Here is a 23,411-nt window from a genome sequence, read left to right as displayed (position 1 = left end):
CTAAGGAACAGGTGCCTACCCATGAGCACTACCCAGGGACCTGAGGAATAGTCTGCCTGGGAACTGGCACCACCACTGCCCATAAACACACCCCCTCTAGTGGTGAGGCAGTGGCATGCCCGTGCCAGCCTCCCAGGGATCCAAGATTGGCCTACTTAGCCTCCTTGTTCCCAGCAAAGCTATGCCATAGCCTCCACAAACAACCACAGGCTAGGCCACTGAGGAACCTGCAAACACTGCTGACATTGATTACAGCCAAGGAAATGATACAGAGACCACATTACTGCACCCATCCAGAACCAAGCCAAAGCCTTTCTCAGCTGATGCTGTATATAAATCTACAGGAAGAAGTCTTTCCCTGTGAAAACTATCCATAAAATTGGATGAAGTGACTACTATACCAGTTGCACAGATATCAACACCAGGACACAAGAAACACAAAAAAGCAAGGAAACATGATACCTCCAAGGGAACACAATAACTCTCTAGTAAAAGATCTCAACAAAAAGGAAGTATGGCTGGGTGTGGTGGCTCATGCCTATAATCCTAGCATTTTGAGAGGTCAAGGTAGGAGGATTGCTTGAGGCCAGGAGTTCAAGGCCAGCCTGGGCTACCTAGCAAGACTCTGTCTCTACAAAAAAATAGAAAAATTAGCCAGGTGAGGTGGTGTGTGCTTGTTGTCTCAGGTATTCAAGAGGCTGAGGCAGGAGGATTGCTTGAACCCAGAAATTTGAGATTGCAGTGAGATATGATGATGCCATTGCTCTCTAGCCTGGGCAACAGAGCAAGTCCTTGTGTCAAAAACAAACAAACAAACAAACAAACAAACAAGTACAAACAACAACAAAAAGGAAATCTATCAATTTTCTAGGAAGTAATTCAAAATATGATCTTAAGGAAATTCAGTGAAAGACAAGATAGCAAGATAGACAATTCAAAGAAACTAGGAAAACAATTCATGATCTGAATGAGAAATTCAACAAAGAAATAGATATCATAAAAAAGAACTAAACAGAAATCTTGGAACTGAAGAATTCAATGAATGAAATAAAAAGTATAACCAAGAGCTTCAACAATAGACTAGATCAAGCAGATGGAATAATTTTTAAACTTGAAGGCAGGTTTTTTGAAATAATCCTGTCATACAAGAAAAAAAAAGAATAAAAAAGAATGAAGAAAGTCTACATGACATTTGGGATACCATTAAACAAACAAACATTTGCATTTTGGGACTTCTAGGAGAAGAAATGAGAAAAAGTATAGAAAACTTATTTAATGAAATAATAGCTGAAAATTTCTCATGTCTTGGGAGAGACAAATACATCAAGATATGGAAAGCTCAAAATCCCTGAATAGGTTTAACCCAAAATTGTCCACCTTGAGGCACATTATAGTTAAATTGCCAAAAGTCAAAGACAGAGAGAATCCTAAAGACAGTAAGAGAAAAGCATGAAGTCACATATAAGGTAATTCCCGTCAGACTAACAGATTTATCATCAGAAACCTTACAGGCAAGGAGAGAATGGGATGATATATTCAAAGCGCAAAAAAAAAAAAAAAAAAAAAAAAAAAAAAAGCCGGACAAGAATACTGTATCCAGCAAAGCTATCCTTCAAAGATGAAGGAGAAATAAAGTCTTTTCCAGACTCACAAAAACTAAGGAAATTCATCACCACTAGACCAATCCTACAAGAAATGCTTAGGGGAATTCTACATGGAAGCAAAAGACAGTATCTGTTATCATGAAAACACATGAAAGTATAAAACTCACTGGTGGAACAGCTACCTAAATGAGAAAGAGAAAGGAATCAATTGTTGTCATTACAGAAAACCACCAAATTGCAAGATAAATAATAAGAGAGAAAGAAAAGAATTATGGAAATACAAATCAATGAGAAAACAATTAAGAAAATGACAAGAATAAGTCCTCACCTATTAATAACAAAGTTGAATGTAAATAGTTTAAATTTCCCAATTAAAAAATATAGACTGGATGAATAGTTAAAAAAAAAAAAAGACCCAAATATATGGTGCCTCTAATAAACTCACTTCACCTATATAAAAGCACACATAAACTGAAAGTGAAAGGCTGAAAACACAAACCAAGAGCATGCAGGAGTAACTACACTTATATCAGACAAAGTAGATTTTAAGTCAAAAAACATAAAGAGACAAAGGAGGTCAGTATATAATCATAAAGGGATCAATTCAGCAAAATCATATAACAATTATAAATACATATGCATATGACACTGGAACACCCAGACATATAAAGCAAATATTATTATAACTAAAGACAAAGATAGACCCCAATATAATAATAACTGGGGACTTCAACTCCCCACTTTCAGCATTGGACAGATCACCTAGACAGAAAATCAACAAAGAAACATCAGACTTAAACAGTAAGATAGACCAAATGGAACTAACATTTACAGACATTTCATCCAACAGCTACCAGAATGCATATTCTTCTCATCAGTACATGGAATATTATTCATGATAGACCATATGTTAGGCTACAAAACAAATGTCAACACATTTTAAAAACTTGAAATCATATCAAGTATCTTTTCAGACCACAATAGAATAAAAATCCACAATGAAGTAGAGGTTAATAACTTTGGAAACTGTATAATACATAGAAATAAGACAATATCCTTTCAAATGATCATGAAGTCTATGAAGAAATTAAGAAGTACATAAAAAAATTCTTGAAACAAATGAAAATGGAAAAAACATGCCAAAACCTATGGAATATAGCAAAAGCAGTGCTAAGAGAGAATTTTACAGTAATAAAGGACTACATCAAAAAGTAAAAAGATTTCAAATAAACAACCTAATGAGGTACCCTTTTGGAACTAGCATAGCAAGAACAAACCAAACCCAAAATCAGTAGAAGGAAATAAACAATAAAGATCAGAGTAGAACTAAATGAAACAGGGATTACAAAAATAAAAAAGATCAACAGAAGGAAAAGTTGGTTTTTTGCAAAGATAAAATCAACAAACCATTAGCTAGATTAATTAAGAAGAAAAAAGACCCAAATAAGTAAAATTAGAAACAAAGAAGATAACATTACAATTGAAATACACAGAAATACAAAGGGTCATTAGAGATGCTTACAGACAACAAAAGGCCAACAAATCGGAAAACCTAGAGGAAATTGATAAATTTTTGAACACATGCAACCTACCAAGATTGAACCAGGAAGAAATAGAGAGCCTGAACAGACCAATAATGAATACGATTGGATCAGTAATAAAACATCTCCCATAAAAAGGAATGCCCATGACCAACTTTTACTAAACTTTTAAAGAACTTTTAAAAAAGCATTTGATAACATTCAACATCCCTTCATGATAAAAATTTTCAATGGATTAGGTATAGAAGAAGCATACCTTAACACAATAAAAATTATATATGACAAACCTAGAATCGGGAAAAGCTGAAAGTTTTTTTTCTAAGAACTGGAACAAGATAAGGATGCTCACTTTCACTACTCTTACTCAACACAGTACTGGAAGTCCTAGCCAGAGCTATTAGGCAAGAGAAAGAAAAAAAGTGTATTCATGTTGGAAATGACAAAGTCAAATTGTTTCTGTTTGTAGACAACATATATAACAGATCTTATATATAACAGATCTTATATGTAGAAAAACCTAAAGACTCCACCACAAAAACTGGTGAACAAATTCAGTAAAGTTGCAGGACACAAAATCAATGTAGAAAAATCAACAGCATTTTTATGCACTAATAATAAACTAGCTAAAAGAGAAATCAAGAATGTAATCCCATTTACAATAGCTAGGAAAAAATACCTAGGAATAAATTTAACCAAGGAGGTGAAGAAAAACTACAAAAAACTGATGAAAGAAATTGAAGAGGATACAAACAAATGGAAAGACACTTCATGCTTATGGATTGGAAGAATTAATATTGTTAAAATGACTATGCTACACAAAGCAATATACAGATTCAATGCCATCCCTATCAAAATACCAATGATGTTCTTCACAGAAATAGAAAAAAAATCCTAAATTTATGTGAAACCAAAAAAGAACCCAAATAATAAAAGCAAGCCTGAGAAAACAAAACAAAATAAACAAACAAACAAAAAAAAAAAAAAAACAAAGCTAGAGGCATCACACTACTTGACTTAATAGTAACCAAATTAGCACGGTATTGGTATAAAACCAGACACACAGACAAATGAAATAGAATAGAGAACTCAGAAATAAATGCATACATTTATCACTGACTGATTTTTGATAAAGGTGCCAAGAACATACATTGGGGAAAAGACACACTCCTCAATAAATGATGCTCCTAGCACCATATTGCATATCCATGTGCAGAAGAATGAAAGGAGATCCTTATATTTCACTACTTACAAAAATCAACTCAAAATGGCTTACAGACTGATATATAAAACCCAAAACTATAAAACTACTAGAAGAAAACAGGGAAATGCTTTAGGACACTGGTCTAGGCAAAAATTTTATTGGTAAGATCTCATAAGCACAGGCTACAAAAATAAAAATAGACCAATGGGACTATGTCAAAATATAAAGCTTCTGTATAACAACAAAAAGTCAGCACAGTGAAAGGACAAACAAGGGACTAATATCATATACAGAATATACAAGGAAGTGAAGCAACAGCAAAAACCAAACCAAACCAAACCATCAACCCCCCAAACCAAACAATCCACTTAAAAAATGAGCAAAAAGGATCTGAATAGACGTTATGCAAAAGAAGACATACTTATGGCCAACAAGTATATGAAAGAATGCTCAACATCACTAATTATCAGGGAAATATAAATCAAAACCACAGTGAGATATCATCTCATCAGTTAGAATGGCTAATATCAAAGACAAAAAATAAAAAATGCTGGCAAGGATGCTAAGAAAAGGGAACTCTTATGTACTGTTGGTGAGAATGTAAGCTAGTACAGCAATTAAGGAAAACAGTATGGAGATTTCTTAAAAAACTAAAAATAGAATAACCATACTATCTAGTAATGCATTCATCCAAAGGAAAGGAAATCAGAATATTGAAGAAATATTTTTGCCCTCATGTTAATTGCAGCACTATTCACAATAGTCAAGATCAACCTAAATGGAATCAACCTAAATGTCCATCAATACAGGATTGATAAAGAAAATGAGGTAGGTGTACAAATGGAATATTATTCATCCATAAAAGGATGAAATCCTGTTACAGCAACATGCATGAGCCTGGGGGACATCATGTTAAGTGGAATGTCAGGCACAGAAAGATAAATTTGGCATGTTCTCACTTATATGTAGGAGCTAAAAATGTTGAGCTCCAAGAAGTAGAGAGTAGAATTGCAGTTACTAGAGGCTGGGGAGGGTGGTGGGGAAGGATAGGGAGAGGGTGTTTCATGGACACGAAATGACAGCTAGAGGAGAGGAATGAGTCCTGATGCTCTATAGCACTGTTGGGTGAATATAGTTCACAATTATTTATTATGTATTTTCAAACAGCTAGAAGAGAGGATTTTGAATGTTACAACACAAAGAAATGATAAACGTTTGAGGTAATGGATATGCTAATTACCCTGATCTGCTCGTTACACATTGTGTACATGTATTACAATATCACTATATGCCCATCAATATGAACATCTGTTACATGTCAATGGCAAATATTAGATAACAGGAAAACAAGATACTTTCATCTGCAAATAATAGAAGGCATAAGTCAAAATGCTTTAAATGATGAGATGATTTTTTAAATCATAGCTAAGAGGACATTCTGAATAGGGTGCCTCCTGGGATGGCTAATCCCAGGCTCACAGCATCGAGCACTCGAGCTCTGCTCTCCTCCCTCCCCACCACCTTCGGCTTCTGGCTTCTGTCTTCAGGCTTCCCTTTCATGCTTTCAAGGAGATTGTATTAAATGGTGGTGCCACAGCACTAAAGAACATCACATCTTATACATGAGGTCCTTTTTAAGAGTAAAGAAACCTTCACACGAAGCCTCCTCTACCCCCAGAGATGTCTCCTCGTGTCAGAGCACCTATAGCTGGGGCACAAGGCCACCCTTAAACCACGCGGTGGCAGAGGCATGGGATCATCACCACTAGTTCAGACCGATCAGGATTGACCTGATTCTCAATTGGGAGAGGGGAGTTGATCATCAGAATAAAAACAGGAACAAGGAAAAAAGAGAAAAATGACTATTGGGCACCTCTGTAAATATTACTCCTCGATGTGCAAAGAGAGAAACATTAAAAACAAAACACAGACTTGGTTTTCTCCCCTACCATGCTGTCTTAAGGCAAGTTAAGGCTGTTCTGCAACAGCCTCTATCTGAGGTTACTTCTGTTTCCAGATGGGCTGTGAGAATAGTCCGTCTAGTCTCACTCGGGAAAGTCCCGTCCGTGCGTGGTGTCACACAGACGCAGCCTGCAGCGAAGGGCTGCACAGGCGTCATCGCCCTCTCACGGCCCGCCCGCGTCCTCCTAGAGAGCTGCCTCCTGCTTGCTGCATGGTGTCGTGGTGGGCCTGTAAATTGAGGTTTCTTGTCCACCCACTGAACAGTGGCATGTGACCTGAGCTAGACCAATTTGATCCTCTATCCCAGGATTTGGAAGTTTGGGTGCAGTGACGTGAGCATGGAAAAAATGATTGGAATTTATTCATTCCAGCAGCAGATGTCAGTTGTTCCTAATTCTAATCACACAATGTCTTTCCCCTCCCCCACCAGATTGCCTTGATTCTGAGCCCGGTTTTCCAACCCTTTCCTTGGATTCTGTGCGCTACTGGCAATAGCCATGCAAAATCCGGCTTCAGTTTCCACACTTAGTTTCTGTTGCCTGCTGGATGCAACTTCTGACAACTGTTCTATTTTACAAAGTCATAGGATGTCTTAGCTGTAAGAAATCTTATAGGTCATCTAGTCTAACTTCCTCTCATCTTATAGCTGAGGACCCTGGTGCCCCTGGAAGTTGGAGGTTTCACCCAAGGTCACAGCACAGAGCTCAGCAGCAACAGAACTGGGAACAAAGACAAGGTCTCTCCACCCCCCAGGGTAGTGCAGGCTGCTGCTGCTTCTTTTATTTTTATTAAAGAACTTCCTTTTTAGTGTAAAACTCAGCTCTCTCTCTCCCTCCCCCACCCCTGTGTGTGTGTGTGTGTGTGTATGTGTGTGTGTAACTGCAATATTAAATAGAAGATGGTGACTTAAAAATCCTCATTATTTCCCCAAACTGACAATTACCTTTGTGTAGTTTTAAAGAATTGTTTCAGGAGATAGTCCTTTCAGATATTTAGCATCTGCTAAAAACAGGTATCAGTTTATATCCTTATATGGATCCTTGCTTCTTTCCAGCTCTCTATACATGTTTATTCTCTTACAGGAAGTTCATGTTTGGAAAGGAAGTGATTTGCTCTAGGGAAATATATGGGCTAGTTCTGAAAGTGACTATTTCCCATTTCTAAGTCTTTCCTTTCTAGCTGTGTGTATTTGGGGAGGACTTTTCTCCACTCACTCTAAAAGATGTATATCTGCTCCAGTTTTTCAGTTGTTTAAGGGCAGTCATAGCTCCTGAGCCACTGCCAAAATAGCCCCAGGCTGAGGTGGGAGTTGGGAAGGGAATTAATAACAGTACTGTGTATATGCCAGGCACTGTTTGAAGCACTTAGATATGTATTAATTAATTTTCTCTTCACAAGGCTGGGAGGTAAGTACTATTATCATTATTTCCTTTTATAGGTAAAGAAATTAAGGCAAAGAGAGGTTAAGTAACTTGCTCAAGGTTACATAGCATTTAAGCTGCAGAGTTGAAATTTGAACCCGGGCAGTCTGGTTTCAAAATCCATGCTCTTGATCCTCTGCTCTGTTGCATCTTAATCACCGAATCTTACCCTATGGAGGTACAAGTGGATCCTTTTTCTCAGGGCAAAAAATTGTCTGAGATAGGCAAAGGCCTTTCCGTAAACACTTCTAGTAGGGAGTTATGTATTCCCAATCTTTTTTGTCCCAACAATGCCTGGCAGTTCTGCATACAAACAATATTCTTCCACAAGTACCTTTGTTGTCTCGACGCATACAACAAAGTACCTCAAAAAACTCAATTATTTGGTAGCTGTGAGAAGAATTGCACATTCTGAAGCTTTTTGCTCTGGATTCTCATAAAACAGGATCAATAGGGAATGTGTTAATTGATTTTTTTAAAAGAAATTCTTTTAAACCACCTCAAAGTCCCCTGTGGTAAAAAATCTCTCTCTCTCTCTCTCTCTCTGCCCCCATCCCCCCTCTCTTTATTTCAGTAGATTTAGGGGATACAAGTGTTTTTTGTTACGTGGATGAGTTGTGAATGCTGAAGTCAGAGCTTTTAGTGTACTTGTCACCAGAATAGTGTACACAGTACCAGACAGGTAGATTTTTATACCTCACTCCCCTAACTCCCTCCCCACTTCTTGGTTTTCAGCGCTCATTACATGGCTTTATGACCATCTATATCCTTTGTTTGGCTCCCACTAATAAGTGAGAACCTGTTGTGTAGGGCAGAGGATGGGCAGAGGAATTTGTAGGGCAGAGGAAGGGCAGAGGAATTTTTCCAATTGTCGGGAATCTGCTTGGGTGGGGCAATAATGAGCTAACCGCAAACCTTTGCTTCTGGTCATTGCTTGCTTGCTACACCGCTGTAAGGGGAATTATGGGATGAGGTCATTGAAGCACGGGCGACTGGCCCATCAGGCAATAGAGGGCAACCAACCCGCCAATTATTTCAAAAGGCAGTAGTGGGCAACCAATCATTTTAAAGGTCAACGCATAATCCACGCACGATTAGCTTGTGCGCAGCTTGTGCACCATGGGGATAAAAGGCATGCCGTTGTTCCGGCCGGGGTCCTTGCCTGCGAGAGTGGCCACTGCGCTGGTGCTCTGGGGCCTGGACCCTGGCTAGCCAGAAAATAAACCTCCTCTTGTGTAATTGCATCCTCAGTGACTCTGGCTCTCTGTCCGGTAACGCTGTGGGTATTCCGACTCTAACATTTGGGGGCTTGTCCGGGATTTCCCCACAGACTACCAGACAGAATTCAGGGCTGAGGGAGGAGTGTGAAAATCCACCCCGGACTAGCCGGGTGTGGTGTGGGGCAAGGGACGCGGAATCCCCTTGCAGGACCCCGGATCAGGACGCCGGCACAGGACCTAGGCGGATGCCCTGGTGGGTCGCCGGTCGGAGCCAGGTGGAGACGTCCTCTGGCCCCGTTGGGACTCCGGAGCTGACCTTGTAGCCTAAGGCTCGGTCAGGAGGAGACCGGGGAGCAGGTCCGGACCAGGTTAGGTTGTCTGTTTACCTCACTGTCCACTTGTCTGTTGTCTGCTTTGTTTGTCGCCGGCTTTCTGTGTGTGTGTGAGTGAGTGTGACATCTCCCGTTGGCTTATTGGGGTCTTTGGGTTCTATGGTTTCAGCCAGAGAACCCATCAGGGTTGTGTGGGTTTTTGGGCTGGGGACCCACGAAAAGATCCGCGGGGGCGACTAGAACTTCCAGTGACCTCTATAATTGGAAATCTCAAAACTCGAACATCTCCAAGAATCTGAGAGACCTAATTAATCTTTTAGACTCTGTTCTGTTTACTCATCAGCCCACCTGAGATGATTGCCAGCAGTTGCTTAAGGTGCTCTTCGAAGAGAAAAGATTCAGGGGGAGGCGCGGAAGCTGGTTCCGGGAGGACGGCAGACCTACTACGAACCCGAGAACCATCGACCGAACTTTTCCCCTTGAATGGCCACCCTGCGACTACAATGAGGCTGAAGGTAGGGAGCATCTCCGGGTCTACTGCCAGACTCTGATGGCCGGTCTCCGTATGGCGGCGCGAAAGCCGACCAATTTGGCTAAGGTAGGAGACGCTCGTCAGGGGCCGGAGAGCCCGGCAGCATAGTTAGAGAGGATCATGGAGGCCTTCCGGCAGTACACCCCCATAGATCCCACAATGGAGGAGAATAAGCCGCTGTTATGATGGTTTGTCAATCAGGCGGCCCCGACATCAGGCGCAAGGTGCAGAGAATAGATAGATTAGGCGAGAAGACTCTGCAGGACCTATTAGAAGTGGCGGAGAAGGTCTATAACAATAGAGAGATGCCAGATGAGAGGTTAGAGAGGATCAGGATAGGAGATAGGAAATTCCAAGCTAGAGGAGCATGTAAAGCAAACAGAGAGATGGCTAAAATCCTGCTAGCCGCCACAAGAGGGGGGCAGATAGGGTCAGAGGATAGGGAAAGGCCCCGGCGGGAGAGGCTAGGAAGGATCAATGCACCAATTGCAAGGAGCATGGGCATTGGGCCCAAGAGTGCCCCAAAAAGAAAGGGGGGCGAAGACTTGGAGGTCCTGAAAAAGTCATGGTTGCAGGACAGGTGACAGACGAATAGGGAAGACAGGGTTCGGTCCCCCTCCCCGAACCTAGGGTAACTTTGCAAGTAGAGGGGAACCCAGTCAGCTTCCTCATAGATACAGGAGCAGAACATTCGGTACTAACGGAAGACACAGGAAAATTGTCCAGTAAGACCGGTTGGGTGCAGGGGGCAACAGGAGCCAAACTATATCGGTGGACCACACGGCGGAGATTGGATTTGGGTTCAGGACAAGTGAGTCATGCTTTATGGTCATCCCTGAGTGCCCCACACCGCTACTGGGAAGAGACATCCTTACCAAGCTTAAGGCTCAAATTCATTTTGAAGAAGAGGGAGTAATAATAACTGATAAAAAAAGGCAATCTCATCAACAGCCCCCGGGTCACTCAGATCCTGACCCTGACACAGGCAGATGAATATAGACTGTACCAGCCCATAAAAAGCAGAGAGGAAGGCATGGAGCAATGGCTCTGTGAATTTCCCATGGCATGGGCTGAGACAGGGGACACAGGATGGGCAAAGCACCAGCCAACTCTTTACATTGAGTTAAAGCCTGGAGCCGAATCAGCCCAAGTCAGACAGTACCCCATGTCCCAGGAAGCCAGAGTGGGAATTACGCCCCACATTCAGAGACTCTTGGACAGTGGGATTCTCCGGAAATGCCAGTCGGCCTGGAACGCCCCCCCCCCCCGTTGCCAGTGAAGAAACTGGGGGGTAAGGACTATAGGCCTGTGCAAGACCTCAGGGAAGTCAATACAAGGGCCCTGGATATCCACCCCACAGTCCCTAACCCCTATACTCTGTTGAGCTCTCTCTCTCCCACGCTGTCTTGGTACACCGTCCTAGACCTAAAGGATGCCTTCTTTAGCCTGGCGGTGGCGACACGCAGCCAGGAGATTTTCGCCTTTGAGTGGTGGAACGATGAGAGAGGAATTCATGGGCAGCTGATGTGGATGAGACTGCCCCAGGGGTTTAAAAACTCGCCTACCCTGTTCAACGAGGCCCTCCATGATGACCTGGGTGAGTACCGAACTGATCACCCAGAGGTGACTCTGCTGCAGTTCGCGGATGACTTGCTGTTAGCTGCACCTAACCCCCGGGCCTGCCTAGAGGGCACCAAAGACTTACTCAAAGTATTAGGCGAGTTGGGGTACCGAGCCAGTACAAAGAAGGCTCAAATTTGCAAGGATGAAGTCACCTATTTGGGATATAAAATAAAAGGTGGCCGAAGGTGGCTAACCGAGGCAATGAAGCAGACTGTGTTAAAGATACCCACTTCAGCCTCGAGCCGAGAACTGAGGGAATTCCTGGGGTCGGTGGGTTACTGCCACCCCTGGATTCCAGGGTTTGGGGAAAAGGCTCGACCTCTGTATGAAGGGCGTAAGGCGGGGTGAGCAAGGGAGTGGACTGTGCAAATGGAAGACGCTTTTCAGGCCCTGAGGGCAGCCATGCTGGAAGCCCCAGCCCTAGCACTCCCTGATCCTACAAAAGAGTTTCACCTGTTCATAGACAAGAAGAGGGGAATAGCCAAGGGGGTACTCACGCAGGCCCTGGGACCCTGGAAGAGACCGGTGGCGTACTTGTCAAAAAACTAGATCCAGTGGCTGAGCAACAGCTGAGCAGTGTGGGACCTTCCCATCATCTCAGGACCCAGACCTAGCTTAGTAGAAGTTTTTTCAGTGAAATTTAGTTGAAGATTATTATGTATTAAAGCCCTGGATGAGCCCCCTTTTGATTATTAAAATATTGCTGAAGTGGAGGTCTTTTATTTATCCATTTATTTGTTAATATAACACCGACTGTATGCCAGGCACAGTCTGATACCAGAGACAGGTTATCTCAGACAATTACAGCAGTCTGGAAAAGGGTAGGCTAGGTCTTTTTTATTTATTTAGTTATTTTGAGACAGAGTCTCGCTTTGTTGCCCAGGCTAGAGTGAATGCTGTGGTGTCAGTCTAGCTCACAGCAACCTCAAACTCCTGGGCTCAAGCGATCCTCCTGCCTCAGCCTCCTGAGTAGCTGGGACTACAGGCACAAGCCACCATGCCCGGCTAATTTTTTCTATGTATATGTTAGTTGGCCAATTAATTTCTTTCTATTTATAGTAGAGATGGGGTCTCGCTCTTGCTCAGCCTGGTTTCGAACTCCTGACCTCCAGCAATCCGCCCGCCTCAGCCTCCCAGAGTGCTAGGATTACAGGCGTGAGCCACCGCGCCCGGCCTAGGCTGGGTCTTAAGCACTTGAGAGACTAGTTTCGTCTTTCTCTGAATTCCCAGTACCAGGCCAGGTCCCTGATTCAGGAATTACCCAGTAAGTGTTGACTAAATGAATGGAGTGCTGCGGGAGCCCAGACAAGGGCATCTAAATCCAGGTAGAAGATAGAAGTGAAGGAAGACTTCCTGGAGGAGGAGACATGTCTAATTAGGATAAGTTAAAGGATGCTTAAAGGATAAGTTTGCCAGCGTAGAAAGGACACATAATAAAGACATTTGGGTGGGGGTGTATAGAAAATGAAGCCCTAATTCAAGGCCTGCATGTCCTCCAGCACACACACACACACACACACACACACACACACACACACACTCACACGTCATGCACACACGCATGGGCTCTTGACATTCAGGAGACAGAAATATGCTCTCTTTGCAAATAATAACTATGCTGTTCTCTATTCCAAGGACATTGCAGTAATTAATGTGAGACGAGAAAGAGAGAGGTGGGCTTTGTTAAGCTTGAAAATGTCAAAGTTCTGCAGGGGAAAATTGATAATACTGTGATCTATTGTAGTGTTTTTACACTATATAATTTGAGCTTGTAGCTGGTTAACCAATTAAAGATTAAGCAGACAGGCCTTAAATGCTACTGCACAGCTGAAAGAATGATTTATTATGCCAAATGTTTTTGGAATACAGAGAAGCCAGATTGCATTCAGAGAAATACCACTATAGGTAGCGGTTAATTGGTATTCCAGAACCAGTTTCCTTGTTCAACCTGGAGAAGAGCTGCTCCCTAACTCTCTTCTTCTAGAGTCCAATGCACAATAACAAACTAAGTCTCTATGGTTAAAGGAAAATAAATGCATTAATGGTTAAGCAAACACACTTCCCTGAAAAATCTTTTGTGTTTTCTTCCTAGTTTTCTCCAAATACCAGTTCTTGAATCATAACAGTAAGAATATTGAAACACCGGAGGACTTATAGAATTTCATCCACTCTTTTGGGGTGATACTATAGCCAGATTTTAAAAATCCAGTCAAAGATAAATTCCAGTAAAGCACAATTTCATTTGTGCTGATGACGCTTACGTTGATTTTAGGAGTGCGGCTCTCATCAATGCATGGCAGCAGCTGCAGGAGGTAAATGCCACTGCACAGAGGTGACAGGGAGCACGGTGCAAGGGCAACCCACAAGGGTTTCTGTGGGGCTTATACTTGAGTTTTGTGGGGAGAATTGATGAAGGTGCCTAAAAAAATAGGCAGAGACCAGACTGTAAAAGGTCTTGTTTGGGAATTTTCCTAATTGCTTAGGTGAGCCAGTGAAGGTTTTAATGAGAGGACTGAGACTATGCCAACACTACTGTCAGGGATGAATCGGAAGGGGACTGAAACCTGTGCTGAGACCAGGCTGGAATCAATCACAATAGTTTGCAGGAAGAAGGAGAAAAAAGTGAAGAAAAACCAAGCAAGGGCATGGAGGAAGATGTACAAATAAGGAGTAATTGACAGCAAACGGAAACTGATTGGGTGTTGAAGGTGAGAAAAAGCAACAAGCGAGGGTGGTAGCTGGACTTCGGCAGAGGTCACCCTATACAGTGAACTAAGACAGAGAATTTAGGAAGAGGGAGGTACATGATGAATTCAATTTGGACATGTTTAGATGAGGTTCCATGGAGTAGCCAAGGACTGACGTGTAGAAGTCTGGTAGGAAGTCCACGATAAGGCTGGAATTCAGGAGTGATGTCCAGGTTCCACAGAGAAACTTGGTCGCCGTCAGCACATGGGTGGGCGGTCGCCAAAGCCATGGATACGTCCAGTGGATTTCTGTGCTCAAGGTGAGTTACAATTTTAGATGAAAGAAATGCAAAGTGAATTTCAAATTGAACCTTATTTTACTTAGGAGAGTGTAAAACAGTTGCAATAAATGCTGTGGACTGACTGGATGGACATGTGGATGGGTAGTTGACTAAATGAATGGACAGTAGAGGTTTATGAAAATCGGTAGATGTTCTCTTTTACTTTATCTTGAGATTCATTTCAGTTTTGGCTCTGGCATGAAAAAAACATGACTAAAAGAAGCAAAAAAGGCAACATTTTGACGCAATACATGGAGAACTTTAAAAATCAATGAGCCTTTCATTTTTTAAGCCTACTAATTTCAGACCATTTGATATGCATTATTCTTCCCATCTGGCACTGATGGCCTAGCAGTGAATGACCACCTGCTGCCTGTGCAGCAAACCCAGACGGAGATGAGCAGCGAGTGGCAGACGCGGCACAGTTCAGCAAGCAAAGACGTGAGTTTGTGCATGACTCCCCTGAGTAAATGTGAGTCTTCACTCTACATTTCTTGCCAGACACCACGTGGTTTTAAAATAAAGAGATGTGTGATACCAGGCATTGGCTCGCAACACCCGCACCCTATAAGAAATGGCTGCTCTGTGGTCCCAGGGGCTGCAGAACAGGCTGTGACTCCCTGTGGGCTGCTCCGTCTCACTGCCATCAGGCAGCAGACAGAGCAGTTGGGAGCGAATCTTCCACTGTCACTGATGAAAAATTTTACCTGAGGTAAAAGGTAGTTATGGCCCTTCATGAGTCATTTGAGGAAATGCTAAAACGCACAGTTGTGGCCCCAAAATGGCCCAGATGCATTAACACCCCAAATCAGACACCAAATGGCTTGGGCAAGGCCAAGTAAATTACAAACCCACTTTGCAGTTCAGGAAGGTCATTAGGACTCAGATTTGTTATGTGGTGAGACTTTCACTTCCCATCTATTACTCTCCTTTGAGTGAAATGAAGCCGTGAGAGCAGAGCAGAGACCTCAGTTCATCAACCCTGACACATTATTAGTGTCTACAATTTCACCATAAATTTGGAGAGGGAGAGACAGACATTGCAAACGCAGGGATTTCAACCCCCTTGTGCTACATTTGCAAAGATGAGCAGATTGTAAACTGCCACTTGCAAATATGATATGCATCTGGACATCAACCTAATAACTCTGAACCATAGAACCATTCATATTTCTCTCCAGAAGTTTCTGAAATTGCTTCTGTAGTCATTACGTATCCCAGAGCTGTTCAGGTTTGGTAGCAAGATTGGAGAGACTGTCTGGCTAAGGAAGTTGGAGGCATTTTCCAATGAGATGGAAATGACAAATTTTTCTGTTTACATCATTCACAATCTTCACAAATTATATATTTGGAATACTTGGTTTGGGCTTTTCTGAGGATAGCAAGGAGAGCTTTGTATAATCAACTTTGTCTTAGAAACTTACAGGAACATTGATGGTAAAGAAATTCAAATCATTTAGACACTCTCACTGATAATTCTGGCTATTTTATTGAAGAATAACTTGTGTATTTTATACTTTACATCTCTGGCAGGGGCCGAGCCTCTGATCTCCCTGATGAGAAGCAATTTCTTTTGATTATTGTTTTGATTTTTTAACACTGAAGTCCCCTTTGATCACTGTGTCTAATTCTGACATTTTGCCCCACATATAATACCCCCTTCCACCTCTGGTTACACTGTTAATAGTTTTGGGTGTACCCAAGTAACTTCTTGAGAGGTTTTGATACCTTGAAGAGTCTTAAGTGTATTCTTCAAAGTAAAATATATACATTTTATTCATCTTAATGGAAAAACATTTATGCATTTCTAAGCCTCCAAATCATACCCATTTATGCTACAAGGCCAAATACCATTAAAATGGACATACCGTGTTTCTCTGAAAATAAGACAGGGTCTTACATTTATTTTTCCTCAGGAAGACACCCTAGGGCTTATTTTCAGGGGATGTGTTATTTTTTTTAAGTATGGTACAACAATCTACATTTATTTAAATATATTTAAGTCTTCTTCTGGAACATCATCATAACTCTCCAAACCCTGAATTCCATCCTGAATTTCTTGCGACTCTATTTCCTTTAGAACCATTGGCCCCAGTCTGTCATGTCGAGCACTAGAGCTCTCGAGGGGCAGATGAGAAGGGCTGCTCGTCTTCTTTACTGCTCTGCGACGACACGCATGGGCCGTGCAGCTAGGCTGCGCAGCCACGCCCACCACTAGGCCTTATTTTCGGGGTAGGGCTTATATTGCACAAATGCTTAGAAATCCTGCTAGGGCTTATTTTATGGGTAGGTCTTATTTTGGGGGAAACATGGTGATTACTTCATAACATTTTGTAATTTAACTCTACCAGACATTTTCCCATCAATTACCCTATAATGATAATGGCTGCCTCCATTATCTCAGTCAACATTTACAGATTGTACATTGAAGACTATGACCTATTTATTCATGTGACAAATAATTACTGAGCATTTATGATGTGCCAGGCACTGCTTTGGGTGCTGGGAATATGGTAACACACAAAACAGAGGAAAATCTCTGCTCTCAGGGAAACTACATGCTCCACCAAGGCAGATAACAGACAAACAGGTAAGATACAAAGGGTGTTACTGATACTTCCTAAAGAGCAAAACAATGAAGCAGAGAAAGGTGCTTTATTCAAAAAGTAGCTTTTGAATAAAGCCCTGAAAGAAGTGAGGGGGGGAGCCACAAGGTGTCTGGGAGAAAAGCACCCACAAGACGTGCTCTGGGACCGATATTCCCCACTGGGAAATGGCTGGAGTTTTCTGTCAGACAGTTCATCATTTGGTCTTGTCATTTATCACTTCCTAGAAGTGGGATTTTTTCCCCCAAAGATAGTAGACTAGAACTTTCCTGCAGAAGTGTCAAAAAGCATCTTAATTTTCAGTAAGAAATGAATGATTCTACGTATAAGGTTTATAACATGAGAGAGAATGTGGCGTACGGGCTACTCTCTCTCCTGGGATCACAGGAACTTGAAGGAAGAATGTGGTTAGCCTTCTGACTGGGAGATTTGTGAAGAAATCTGTCTCTGCTTGAGGCCACAGGATAGAGAGGGGAGCCCAGGTATTGGCTGAAAGAGGAGAACTCGGACCAAGTAACAATGAGCAACTTTCCTTTTTTATGACCAAATATCTGCTCTTCTGTGGGCTTTGTCTAGCATTTTATATACTGCTTAGATGTAAATCCCAGCTCTTCTAGTTATCAATATCAGCTGTATAATCACAGGCAGATTACTCAATCTCTCTGAGCTTCAGTTTTCATCTGTGAAATGGGTATGACAGTAATAGCAGCTATCGCATAAGGTAGATGTGGAGGATGACATCAGACCACAGACGTGAAATGCCTGTGCTCTGTGTCCGAAGCATACATAGCACATAATCAGCAAGTATGCCATCATCCTCATCATCACTGTCACGACCTCCACAGGATCATCATTTCCTGGGCTTAACAAAGATCAGCACCAAGTTCAGGGGCAAGAAGGCATTATTCAATACTTCTTTAAAATACTAATCATTATCTCGCAGGACTTGGAACTGATGATTCAGCTTAAAGGCTGTCTAGACAAGTCTAATCTTCAAGGAAGTAAAAGCATTAAAAACAAAAACAAAAACAAAAACCCATGCTCCAGGAAGGCAGTGGAGGGTTAAGGATTTTCAGGAATGGTGGTGATTTACCACGGGCTTCCCTGGCACCAGAGAAGGGAGAGGGAGGAGGAAGTGGAGACTAGTGACATCAAGGCACTCGTGAGACAGCATGCTGTGTGAGTGGCCGGAGGCTGCTGTGTGGGCGCCTGGGCCATGAGGAAGAGGAGGCGGCAGTGAGAACCGCCCAGGGCAGAACGACCTCACTTGGCTTCATTGCTTCATTCTTTGTCTCTTTAGTCTCAGTTTGTTCTCAGTTGCATGGAAACAACCAGAGCTGACAACCACATCTTCCAGCTACAGATCTACCTTACCGCTCAAAGACAGCTAAACATATAAACCTGAGCGCTCAGATGGCTCTAAAAATAACATGTTACAGTTCTGTTTTGTTGGGAAGCCTGTCTTAAAAAGTCTTAAAAGTTAAAAATGCTTGCTAGTCAGGTTAAACTGACCCAGGTTTGAATCCGGGCTCTGTTTTACTGGTTGTGTAAATCTGGACAAGTCATATAACATCTCTGGGTCTCAATGTTCTCATTTGTACATGGAGATTATAATAATATCTATGCAATAGGGTGATTATGGAGATTAAATGGGATAATGCAAATGAAATACTCAATACGATGCCTAGCATATAGTAAATGCATATTAATGATTATGATTGAAATCTTTTGTACAGATTGCATTCTGGCAAACGGAGAAAGCAGAGTAAAAATGTAGAGAAAGAGAAGGGATATGGAAAGATATGGAAATGACGGGCAGGATTTTAAAAGCTGATCCTGGAAGTCAGGTACTTGGTGACTGTCATGAAACCTTGGCAAAAAATTCCTGAGAGAGAAAAATGAGACTCAAAGGCAGAAGCTCAGCTTTGTTTTTTGCCAAGGTTTCATCCATCTGGCCTTGGCTTCTACGCTGGCTTTTTCCTCCAAATGGCAGCTTGCAAGCCTAGCGTGAAACCGAGGGCAGGGAGATAGGACATCTCTGGATTGCCCTGATCTGCTGCACTCAGTGAAGGCATTTAAGAAATATACATATTCTTCTTCTGCAATATAGAATTCCTTTGAGACTAGTAGAAGAGACAGGCCTGTCTAGAGTCAGCAGTGACCACAGGCTGACATAACCCTGCTGCTTTGTGGCTGATAGCTCATGCAGAGAAAAATCCTCTCTGATCTAGACAAAGGTAAATGTAGTTTAAATCCCAACATAAAATTCTGACCCTCCATAATCAGCATCTATTCCCAGTCTGTGATGATCCTGGACGCCAGAACAGCAGAAGCACCACCCATACACTTCCTGCTGTCTTGGGTGCCCTAATTCAATCATTACTAAAGGTGAAATGTTCAAAGGGTAGAATAATTCAGATTATTTTTAGGGTCTAAGAAAAAAATGAGTAGAATGGTGTCTTTCCTCAAATTTGTTTAACAGCACATATTCTAGGGTAGCATCTCATATGAATGAATACATAGAAAATGAACATAAACCTGCCTAAGTGATACCTAGAAAAATAAAACACATGCTTAACCACATCAGTTTTTTCTTTTATGTGAAGAATGGCTGATCTGAATCCACTCCTATGGTATTATGAATCCTAATCATCTACAAAACCAGAGCAGAACTGCAGTTCTGAGACAGATTTTCAGTATGATCTCTTTGATGTGCCTTTATAAACATGGTAATTTAAGAAACCAAACAGAAGCCTGGATCTGAATATCAGAATGTAGGGCATGCTCAAGAGGAGGATCAAAGGATTGTTTTTACATTATTCAAAAACTTGACCTTCAGCTTGACCCTGAAGGATAATTGCTTTATAAAATTAAATACCATCTGAAGTTATATGTTGTGATCACACACACACACACACACACACATACACACACACACACACACCCCCAACCCCGACACAGTGTTGAGGAAGAAAGAGAAATAAAATGTTTATTTCAAATTTTTGCTAAATTGCTTCCCTGAGATGTTATATCCTGGACTTCTGGATGGCTATGATTGAGATCTGCCTGCCTTTGTTGCTGACGTACGCACAGCACGGCCTGCCTGTGGAGAAGGCGACCTTCCAGATCTTTGGGTGCTTTTGGGCAGCTGATTCCTACAGAGTACAAGTAAATGCTCTCACTTCTGTGCTCAGGCCTCTCTCCTGAACTGCCTTCCTCCCTTTGAGCTCTGCAGCTGAGGCCCACGGTCTGCAGCTGGCGCTGCTGCAGTGCTGCACACTCTCATACCACTCCTTTAGCTCTGAGCTCCACGAGCAGCCCCGCCCGGGAGCTGGACACAGAGCCAGTCTTCTCAGCGGCGCAGCATGCGTGAGCTGCCCTGTGCTTTGCGATCGGGGACTCAGTTTTGCCCTTTAGATCTGTATGTTGCAATACCTGACAACAATTTTTCTTGGACATGAAATCTGCTTTTGATGCTTTTTATTTAATAAGGCACGGGCACAGGCACAGGACATTCATTATTTAGACTAGACCTTACTTTGCACTTGATGTAAAAAAAAAAAACTGGCACACTTGTTCAGGGTAATTGCATACAGTGAAATGAATCCAATTTATGTAAAGGATTATTGAAGGAATACAACACTTCCAAGGGAAGCCTGTTAAATCATTCATTCAGTAATTGATTGACATTTGCCCAGGTCTGAATCCTGTGTTTGCCAGGTTAAAGCAAAACAAAGAAGCAGTTACATTATTTAAAAGTGATGGTGAAAAACAGTATTGAAAGATATTTTGGAGGGTGGATATATTTTTAAGTGATTATTCTCTCTTAAAGAATGTCATTCACAGACCACGGAACTAGGCCGGGGAGTCATCTCTCAGCCTGCGTCTCCGCCTGGCAACCTTTGATACCTGCCACAAAGACATACACGCAACGTCAATAATGCCAGCCACTTCTTTTTGAATAATTATCTTTCTTATTCTTTTAAAGATTTCCATTTTATTTTGGTTAAAATTTTTGCTATGTACTAAATGGGTGGAGTTAGGCAAAATGTCTAAGTTTGGAAATTTAGCTCCTTAGAGAAAATCTGTTTTTCTTTTACATTTCCAGTTAATGTCTAAACTAATATGATGCTAAAAAGAAAACCTGATGTGAAGAAATTGTAAATCTAAATCATTTCCTCTACTCTATACATTAAAAAGTCTAAAGTTTATGAAGAGGTAAATAAAACATTTTCATTAGTTAATCATTCTCTGGAATTAATAAGAGAAACGTTTCAGGCAATAAAAAAGGAGGAAAAAAATCTTTAATTGATCCCTCAGAGAATTATTTTCTAGGCTGTAAATAAATTGTTCTTATGTTTCTATGGCTGTTTCCGGAGATACACACATAAAATACAGGACACAGAAAACACTAATAATAGTAGGGGGTGACATGAAGATGCCCCTACCTTGCCTGTGTGGAACAAAGGCAGTTTCTTCTACCAGGGGAACAAAAGCAAATATGAACAGGAGATTCTCACTCTCGCACAACTGCAAGCTTCATTTGTCCTGGAGAGAGCTACGGGGCAAGACTTCTGGGCACAGTGCCCGTGGGGGTGCGGGGCAGCACACAGGCCCTGCGACCCGCGCCAGGGCGCCCCGCGCAGTCTGCTGCCCGCCTCGCCTTCGCCGGCTCCGGCTCCCAGGCGGCCCCGCGGGGCGCGGCGAGCGCAGTCTGCGGGGCAGACTTGGAAATGCAGTCCTGGGATTCTACCGTGTTAAAATCCCTTTGATTTCCTATTTTACTACTGCGGGGTCAAGAGTGACTTTATTTTTTTTAAATGCTAATCTGCCTGGCTAACCTCGAATCTGGGAATCCTCCCAAATGCCTGGTGGGCTATTACTGTTTACATAGGAACACCTCCCCGCTCCGGGCTCGCCTTCCTCCAAACAGCCCGGCGCTGCCGGCCGAGCCGCCTGCGCATTCCTTCCAGAGCACTGGTGCTTTTCCCCGAAAACATAAGCCCTGGGAGTGGGGGCTTGTGGTGCGGAGATCTACCTGTCCTGTGGCCACCCAAGACCATGCTTCTGTCTGTAAGTCCCCCTAATAAATCATCCTATGGCCACAAACTGGATTTGTCTGCCTTCTTCTTTGGTTTCTTGGCTCCTCCAGCATTTGGGGGGTCACTTTGCACATATGACTCTTTCATGGGACAAATACCTCCAAGCTTTGTAATTCTGCCATTAGAATAAGTCAATTGTAAACCAAATACTCCTCAATACCCCTTTTCATACATATTTTTACCCCAAATATGAAGTTTGGGATAAAATAGTTCAGACAGTGTGGGAAAATATAATGAAGTGAAAGGTAAACCACCAATTTTTTTAAATAACCAATTTACCCTGTTCTTAACATTTTGTAAGTTTTTGAAAATTTGTTAGCATTTTAAAGCATTTTAGGAATCATCATAAACCCTGCTATCTGCCTCTACTGGAGTGAGATCATGCTCCTTTGTTGTGAACTCACAGTAGGTACTCAATAAATGCTTTTGCAAGAATGAATGACTATAAAGAGATACTTATGTCCCTCTTTTACCATAATTGGTAAAATCTGTCAGTAGTGTTATTTTTGCCCATGACATTTATGTAATAAAAGTTTAATATAAGAATTGATTTAAAGTAATACTATAAGAATGGGACATTTAAAGGTAGAAATTTAAAGAATTAAAAATCCTAGGGTCTGCCTATGAATTTTTAAATATAGCATGTTTGACCAGGAAAGTGGACATGAATATTTGTGAATGAATTTCAGACTAAAGAAAATTTTCAATATAAGCCATGTAACATAATTAACATAAAGAAAACATAATTATTTGTCAAAACAACCATATACATTAAGAGAAATGACAGCTCTCTTTAAACGTGCATTCTCAGTGCTGTCTGTGCAAAATTGCTTGTAGTGTCCTCAAATGGGTGTCTGTGGCCAGCTGTATAGAAAACATCCGCTTAGATATGAAAGCAACCTGGCCTGCCATGTCCTTTGGCTCCATGGCATCTGGTGGGGTCACAGCTGTGCTTTCAAACAGCTGGTCTGGATGTGCGAAACCTGCAGAACCGGCAGCAGCAGCTGGAGGGCGCCCTGCACGTACGTCGTGCTGTTGCAGCCCTGTGGACAGGGACAAGGAGGCTGAAGGTTACTTTCAAAGCTCAATCTTGACAATTCTCCTAATTTGACAATGTTCTCTCTCCTCAAACTTCCCAACATTGGATTATATTTTTCTTGTAATATTGGTGCATAAAGCCAGTGTGAACACATTCTCTTGGATGGAGTATGCCCAGCTCTTAATTAGCTGCACTACCAG

General features: G+C 42.0%; 1 protein-coding gene across 3 annotated transcripts in view; it reads right to left on the bottom strand.

Annotated features, from left to right (window-relative positions):
* FAM114A1 (family with sequence similarity 114 member A1) overlaps window positions 1-23,411 on the bottom strand; it is a 130,757-nt gene that overhangs the window by 31,946 nt on the left and 75,400 nt on the right. Inside the window, exons 14-15 of one of the 3 annotated variants that reach the window (XM_076001177.1) lie at window positions 23,073-23,215; window positions 20,536-20,979 (exon numbers count right to left, since the gene is read on the bottom strand). The exons of 1 other annotated variant lie outside the window; for it this stretch is intronic. In XM_076001177.1, coding sequence (XP_075857292.1) covers window positions 23,114-23,215 — 102 coding nt within the window. In that variant the 3' untranslated portion in view covers window positions 20,536-20,979; window positions 23,073-23,113. Of the gene's footprint in view, window positions 1-20,535; window positions 23,216-23,411 lie in introns of those variants that run through there. One more of the 3 variants, XM_076001176.1, reaches the window with a different exon arrangement.

Source organism: Microcebus murinus, chromosome 3 (genome assembly GCF_040939455.1).
Source record: "Microcebus murinus isolate Inina chromosome 3, M.murinus_Inina_mat1.0, whole genome shotgun sequence".
NCBI classification, from domain to species: Eukaryota; Metazoa; Chordata; class Mammalia; order Primates; family Cheirogaleidae; genus Microcebus; species Microcebus murinus.
The sequence above is the reverse complement of the archived record's forward strand: the minus strand, read 5'-3'. Positions and strand labels throughout refer to the sequence as shown.